General features: G+C 34.6%; 1 protein-coding gene across 1 annotated transcript; it reads left to right on the top strand.

The window, feature by feature from the left end:
• The first annotated feature begins 2,228 nt into the window (after positions 1-2,228).
• LOC127933443 (transmembrane protein 179-like) lies at positions 2,229-7,078 on the top strand. Its single transcript, XM_052530459.1, has 4 exons — positions 2,229-2,628; positions 3,414-3,551; positions 3,841-3,919; positions 4,831-7,078. Exons 1-4 carry the CDS (start codon positions 2,243-2,245, stop codon positions 5,011-5,013), a joined length of 786 nt encoding a protein of 261 aa, XP_052386419.1. The 5' UTR covers positions 2,229-2,242; the 3' UTR covers positions 5,014-7,078.
• The last annotated feature ends 1,528 nt before the right edge of the window (positions 7,079-8,606 follow it).

The raw sequence follows: 8,606 nt of genomic DNA, 5'->3' as shown, positions 1-8,606 counted from the left end.
CAAGAGTGGAAAAAGAGAGGTCAAACAGGAATGACATGCTCATTTACCTCTGATTTGTATAACAGGCATTTCATTGAATTTACAGAAGATGTCCCAGACTTCTGACCACACAGTGGCAGTATAACATCAAGAAAGTGAGCTGATCTTTGCATCGCAGGTATGCATTTCATAAACATTCAACACCATCAATTGATTTCTAAAAGCTGCCCCTTTGTAATTTAGACCGCTAAAAATGTAGAGGCTTTTCATATAAACTTGGTCTAAATGGTTTGCCACTACACAGTGATAGTTGGTGAGAGTTTTACCAATCAGTTTCACAATCTCATTTTATGAAGATTAATTGGTGATACATTCTATTCTCTATGGTTACGATGCAACTTCCAACATGCTCTCAGTTTCTGTTAGAGTCGATATTTTATTCTATATAATCTGTCCACAAAGCAGCTTTTTTTTTAATACAGTGTATAACTTTTCAGTATTTCAGTGACCATACAATGATTCCATCATTAATCGTGGCCAAGCCAGCACTTATATCTGATTTATTAATGGACAGTGATTATTATTCTAGGAACTGCATGTACAGTATGAAAGTTATGCCAAATGATAAATAACTTTTTTCTTCCAACTGGACCATTTCCTGAAAATGCATTCTTCGCCTTTATCTCTGTGTGTGTTTTCCCCCTATTAGAGCATGCACCGATTAAGGCATGAAGATATTGGTTCTCTCATTTTATTCACATAAACTCAAAGGAAATTAAGAGAAACAGGATAACAGCCCCATTTGATTTAATTAGATGCTGTTTGGTGTTCAGACAGTGAAAGATGAGGTAACAGGCCGGAGAGGATCTCTTAAAGTGACCATTGATCAGATTGATCATGGAGCAACCTCACATCAAGCCATCTAAAAAATGAGGAAACAAATCAAAAGAGCTTAAATCATAATAATAAATAAATAAATAAATAACAAATGCCATTTGCATATGTAGGAGAGAGAATGAGTGTTGTAACATGGTGAGTTGTAATCATCAGTTCAACATATTATACATTAATTAAAGGGGTGAACTCTTTGTCATATGTAAAAATTTAGTTGATCAAAAAATCACAATAAAGTCATTTAAAAAACTTAAACTGATGGGGGGGGGGGGGGGTATATACTTGCATAATAGCATAAATGGACCCACATACTGTAATTTCCTCAGCTTGTTGCTGTTCCGCAAGAATGGTTTCTTGGCTGCTCTGCGCCTTACAAAACCAATTCATAAAAGATAGCTGGAGCGTGTAGAGTAGGCTATGTGGTGCGAGTGACTTCCAAATGCTGAGAAAGCAGCTGAGTGGATTTCCTTTTGCACTTTAGAAAGCTTTATGTACAGTATGTACTGTTACGCAGTACATTATTCATGCCTTGGATAAGATATTACACTTATTGTTATTATTATTATTATTATTGTTGTTGTTGTTGTTAAACCATAGCATAGGCTGCATTTTCTGACAACATAACAATTAAATAAGTGAAGTGAATTGGTGCCGTCAGAATGAGATTCCAAACAGCTGATAAAAACAAACCAATAATCCACAATCAATCCACACAACTCCAGTGCATCAATTTAACATCCTGTAAAGTGAAAATCTGCATGCTTGTAAGACACAAATCCATCATTACGGTGTTTTTAACCTCAAACCGTTGCTTTTGGCTATAATACGAGTCCTGTCTTTCGACAATTGATATTTATAGAAATAGTAAAGCTGATTATCAATAATTTTGTATTTTTGATTAACATAGAAGCAAGAAGTGTACTATTAGCAGAGTTTGTCATGTCAAAAGGAACATCTGCACTAACAAACAGGTCTTTGGAGAGTGCATAGCTTGAATTTTGGTCTGTTGGTGTGTAGATTATTTTTTTTATATACTTTTTTATTTTTGTAGTATTATATTGTATATTTTTGTCGTAGTATTTCATTGTTATTTTTGAAAAGTCAATTTTATTATTCAATGTATTAAACAATTAAAATGTTTATTCAATTTTTATTATTACTGCAAAGCTGTAAAACATCCGTAGGCCTAAAAGCCCTACGCAAAAATAAATCAAACTTGACTATATTCTCCCCATTGCACTGATGTTTTAATGTTTGCTAATGAACTGTATTAAAAGTGTTACTCGCTTTCGCGCATTTCTGTGAATTAGCCCTCCATAAAACGAACAAAGAAGTGTTATGGGGTTCTGATGAGGATACATTGAGCTGTATGCTGCTCTGCTGCAAAGTGCGAGTGCGCAGCTGCAGCGCGCGCGACAGCTCGAACCGCGCTGACAGCACAGCTCTGACCAAAATGCCCATGGATAATTTCATATTCGCGCAATGCATCCTTTATTTTTTAGCCTTCGTCTTTAGCTTCATAGTTATAGTACCTCTGTCGGAGAACACGGAGGATTTTCGCGGGAAATGTCTGCTTTTCACGCGGGGGATGTGGCAGAACGAGAACATCACGGTGTCTAAGCAGCGCTTCATCATTGAGGAATGGGGACCACAGTCTTCCTGCAGCTTCATCACCGCCGTCGGCATCGCGTCGCTCGTCCTGTCCGCCGTGCAAGCCTGGAGGCTGCTGTGCTTCATCTGCAAAGGCCACGATGAGTGAGTGATTGTTGCTTTCATCGAATTGCTTGTGAATTTGATGTCTCATCTGTACTTGACCCGTGCCAGAGAGCTGTGGCTGGGATGCACTGACGCAGTTATGTCACATAGCAAGCACAGAGGAGCTACATTCGTATCATATTTCATTTTAAATACGATCTTATGCGAAACATGTTTAGTAACAATAAACTGACACATTTGTGATAGTTGCATTGTTTTAAAGAAGAATGTGTGGCCTGACATAAAGATCAAAAGCTGGTATAATGGTTATACTGTGGCCTCAAGTCATGAGATTGATTAGTGATAATTGCTATATGATTCCAGTCTGAAACCAAAAGGTCAGTTTACATTTAATAGACATAAACACTAGATATTCTTCTTTTTTAATATTTTGAATATAAATAAACAACACATAATTCTCAGGTTAAGTCACTACAAAAATAATCATAAGCAGTTATTATTTTGTTACTTCTGTTATAAAACTACTTTTATTTTTCCCCCCAATAAAATGAAAATTCCATACAATGAAAAAAGTTACATACATGGTAAATAAATAAATACATACATAGAAATACTCTATGCATGCCAAAATATTAAAGTTGTAAAGTTATAGTAAATTAAGGTTTCACTTAACCCAGCCTTTCAGGGTATAAACAGTATGTGAATCACTGTCACATTTAATGGAAAAGAGCAGCTCAGCATTCTCCAAAATATCTTCCACTGAAGAAAAACAATAGGATGGGTTTTGAATAGAATACATCTCTCTTTTACCTTCCTTTACACAGCTCGATCTTCAGTGCCTTCCTGAACCTGCTCATCAGCACGTTCGTAGTGTTTGCTGTGTTCCTGTCCAGTACAATAGTCAGTGTGGGATTCAATCTATGGTGTGATGCCATCACAGAAGGAGGCAGTATGCCCAGCAGGTAAGCATGACGCTCAGGTAACCCACTATGTTCTGCTTCTGCAATGTTTAAATGAACACTACGATGTATATAAAACATGTAAAAATGACTGCCTTTATAGCTTGAAAAGAGCCAGATTGAGATTAGCTCAGTTCAGTCACGTTTTCGTGTCCACATTGAATGTAAACCTTGAATGTGTCATACAAGCAGCTTTGTTCTTCAAGTTTTTATGTGCAATGTTTATTTGATAAATGTCGATTCTTCAAGTGTTTGTGAATCATTTCTAACACTGACTACTGTTCATTTCTAGCTGTGAGGATCTACAGGACACTGATCTTGAACTAGGGTTGGACAACTCTGCTTTTTATGACCAGTTTGCCATTGCACAGGTTGGTCAGTTAAAAAAAAAAAAATTAACTGTGTATGATAACCACACGAGTGCTTTATATAAATAAGGGGTCATTATGTTGGCAGTTCAACCAAAAAATGAAAATTCTGTCATCATTTATTCACTCTCTTGCTCACACTTAAGCTCACACAGAAGAAATAAATTCATACAGGTTTAAAGTGAGTAAATATAATATTCATTTTTGAGTGAACTATCCTTTTAACAAAATTAAGTTTGAGAATATTAGTAAATATTCACCCTAGCAACTAATTAAGACTCCTTTCAAAACTGAGATTTCTTCTTAGATCAGACTGTTTAGATATTCTAACTAACCTTCACAAATCTCAAAGAGTGCTGTAGTGATCAATCTGAAGGTTAGCATCACGCTTGTTCCCTCGACAAAACCCCAAAGTGTTCTTCCATTGGCTCTTGCATTATCGCAGAAAATAAGCTCTTGTGACCAACATGAGTTTAGAATTCGAACACGTTTTGTTCATCATGGTACTCTCCACAATTGAACACAACGAGCCTAAATATAATCGCCAGAATTAAAAAAAAAAGATAAATAGGCAATAAATGAACTACACCACAGTGACTACTGCCAAAAATCACAAAGTAATGTACTGATGTGTTTTATGTCTTTGAATAAAACGTAAAAATGTCTTGAGTTTTGCATTCACCACCGACCTTATTCAAGCAGTTATCCAGACACCCAATGACTTTGGGATGATGGAGTTGGAAGTACTAAAATGCTGACCTTCACATTGTTATTTATGAATCTTCACATTGCTGCAGACTTCCAGCAATCAGAATTTGTCTTGCCGACGTTTCCTTTTTTAGGTTTTCTTTCACACTGCTCATTACCAGGTTTTCTCATGAATATAACAGTCCATCCTCCTCTGCTTCCTCTAGTTTGGGTTGTGGGCGGCCTGGCTGGCTTGGCTTGGCATCACCGTCGTGGCCTTTCTGAAGGTCTATCATAACTACCGTCAAGAGGATCTGGTCGACAGCTTGATCCACGAGAGAGAGTTCTTACTCGGACGCTTGTCACGCCGGCGCTCTGATGTGGTAGATGAGAAATGTGCCATGATATGACCAGCTTTGAAATGTACTGTCAAGTAAAATGTTTTCATAAGCTTCTAAATTTGGCTCATTAGGTGTTTCGCATTTTTTGATTGACCTTAGTTGAGCTTAACTGAGCCAAATGCTTCTGAATTATATTTTATTTGACAATTGATAATGACATTAATGTGCACTCAGTGGTTCGGACAGAGGTCACACATCATTCATCACAACATTCTTTGATGTTGAGCTTGAAACACAAGACCCTGGACAAAATAAACATTGAACATCAAAAGCTTAAAGGGATAGTTCAAGAAAAGTTCACTTCTTTTATGAATTACTTCATGATATCCCAAACTTGTAAGACTTTCAATCCTCTTCAAACCACAAAATGAAGATATTTTCAATGAAACCAGAGAGATTTCCACGGAAACCTGTTTCCACCACAGAAAAAAAAAAAAAAAAATATATCTCACAATTCAGACTTTTTTCTTACAGTTGCAAGTTTATTTCTCACAATTCAGACTTCTCAGAATTGCGAGTTTATATCTAGCAAATTCTATGACTTTTTTTCTTAGAATTTAAAAACTCATAACTCAGAAATGCGACTTTATATCTCGCAATCCAGAGTTTATAGGCTTTCTTGCATCTCTGACTTTATTTCTCACAATACTGAGTTTATATATTGCAATTCAAACTTTTTTTCTTAAAACTGCGATATAAACGCGCAATTGTGAGTTTCTGTACAAAATTGCGAGATACAAAGTCACAATTCTTTTAAAATAATATTTATTTATTTTAAACAAGCTTCCTTAGATGTATGCCCCTTCAATGAAAGTCAGTTCGACAAAAGCTTTAAAAAGTTCATACCATTGTAAATAATCCTTAAGAATGGAGCAATTTAATCCATGACTTCTGGAGAGACATGGTAACATTATATGTGAAGAAAAGACTAAAATACATCTGCTCATACAGACATTGATCAATGCAGAGAGCACTTTAAATATGATAACCATGCTTGAGTCCCATGCAAGAACAAAGCTCATTGGTTCTCGCGCATTAAACAAGCATTCACTTTCATTGGAGGGATAGAAATTTGGAATGGCATGAGGGTGAGTAATTGATGAAATAATATTCAACTATGTCTTTAAGGAAGTGTGCTTAAATAATGTTTCTTATAAATCCTGTGTGACATACAATCAACGTCTTATTGCCAGTTATGTTTTTACTCAACCAAATGATTCTTTCCTTCTAAAACCTATTTAAAGCAGTGCTAGAAATGAGCAGCAGTTTCTAGTCAGTCTCTATGCTCTACATTAGCTGAGGAGTTGGACTATACATGTACATACACTGTAGCTCAGGCAATTCTAGTTTTACACACTATTTGAAGTGTGTTTGATCCATGTCTGGTTTTCTTTACTAAATGATCATTCCCTTCCAGTACTGCCTCTATCCAGTATGTAAGCCATATATACTTATGTTTATGACTGTGGTAGTATCCTCCAAATGTAAAGGGATTGCTATTGAAAACATGCTTGCATGTACACATATATTAATTCAGACAGATGAAGAGGAAGTCTAGGCTCTTTAAAGCTATTGAAGTGACAAATCTTCAAGTCTTCAGGAAATGACATCATAATTTGATGAGATATGTGCTATTTGGAGGGATAGTTTAATGATTTGCTATATCTACAAAGTTTGTGTAATTACACTCTATGTTTTGAAATATTGTCGCGCATGTTGCAATACAATTTAATGTATGCCTGTTTTGGTTTGAGCATCTTTTGATAACAAGTTCTCCTGACTCTATTTCAGTTTTGCTAGTTTATGAGCATGAGTCGTGATTCCCCATAACTCTGTAACACACTCAGGCCCATGTTTCCGAGTATAAAACATTATGCATAGATTGTTTTGTGCATTATATTATTTATTGTGTGATAGTGTGAAAGCATCTCTGTATCCTTTAACAGTCCATATTTGTTTCAGGGCTTTTATTTAATAAAAGCAGTAATAGCAGTATGATGATGAAAATACAAAGCAATTGTTGATTTTTTCTGATCATGAAATAAATAAAATTCAGTCTTTAAGCTTGTGACAATTTAGAGCTCTTTTTTGGTATTCAATATTTTAAACAAAAGAAATGCAGTGAATATACTGCCATAAAGCACCTCTATTGAAAAACACATTACAGAAAGACTAAAAATAGAGATTGTGTACTTGACCTGGGGCGACTGTATTGCTTCAGCGATCTGAATTCCCCTGAAATGGGTATACAGTAGGAACCAAGTGTGCTACTTAAATGGTGCATACATGTAATATGTTAACATACAGTGCACAAATTATCTAACATTTTTGTGTCAGACATTTTCAGATATTTCTATCTTGTAACTCACAGTGATTTGATGCAGGTCACAGTAGTTTTGTAAATTATTTGCGCACCTTTAACTCATTTCTCTTAATCAGTTGTATTGATGGGGATTAATCCAATTGCATTATTAGTAAATATTAAAAATTTGGGGTCGGTATGATTTTTAAAAAAAGCTCTTATACTAACCAAAACTGCATTTATTTGTAAAAAAAAAAAAAAAAAAAAAAAGGTAAAATATTATATATATATTACAACTATTTATAATATCAGTTTTAAATGTTAATATATGTTAACATAAATTTTATGCTGAATTTTCAGCATCATTACTCCAGTCTTCAGTGTCACATGATTCTTTATTCTCTTCTCTTCATTATAATATACTGATTTGCTGCTCAAGAAATACTTCTTATTATCAAGAAAAAAGATGTGTTGCTTGAAATATTTTTTTTCAGAATTCTTTAATGAATAAATGTTAAAAAAAACACCATTAATTTGAAATAGAAATCTGTTGTAACATTAATAATGCCTTCACTGTTACTTTTGATCAATTGAAATAATAAAAAAAAGAAGAAAATAAATACAAATAAATTTTACTGACCCCAAACTTTTGAACAGGTGCATGTGTGTATGTAATATTTCTTCAGTTTTGGGTGTCCTGTCCCCTCCATTCAAGCAATACAAGTCAAGTTGTGTACTAATGGAGAAAATAAGCAATATCGTCGACACTAGAAACTAAAGACTGATATAATTTGATAGAAAATGCTTTCCCAAAAACTAGAAAAATAGATACTGAACTGCTGCTGATGTAAAGGAAAGAAAATTTTATAAAACATAGTTAAACAAATGAATGCACCGTTATAAGGCATAAGCCAAGATGCTGGTACAGGTTTATGTAAAATATAAAAGTAACATCATATAGCATTTAGCTATATAAAATGGCATTCTTTCATTTGCCAGTTAAATCTGGCAGTGCATGACACTAACCTACGACAGTCTTATATGTCTGAATTAGTTTCAGATGAAAATGTTTGTGCTTAACAGAACAGCTCTGCCCTTCGTTTCTCATGAAGTAGATAAATGCTAAAAGTGTTGTCATTGTGCCAGTTCTTTTTTCTCATTTACATTAAAATATATTCGTTAACAATAATAAGTGTCATATACATGTTCATATACATATAGATTTATATTCTAAACCTATTTGATTATTAGTAAAATAAATAGCATTGTCTTGCATTCCACAGACACATTCAACCACATT

This window comes from Carassius gibelio, chromosome A17 (genome assembly GCF_023724105.1).
Source record: "Carassius gibelio isolate Cgi1373 ecotype wild population from Czech Republic chromosome A17, carGib1.2-hapl.c, whole genome shotgun sequence".
In the NCBI taxonomy this organism is placed as follows: domain Eukaryota; kingdom Metazoa; phylum Chordata; class Actinopteri; order Cypriniformes; family Cyprinidae; genus Carassius; species Carassius gibelio.
Note: the sequence above shows the minus strand (reverse complement) of the source record. Positions and strands in the feature narration are given on the sequence as shown.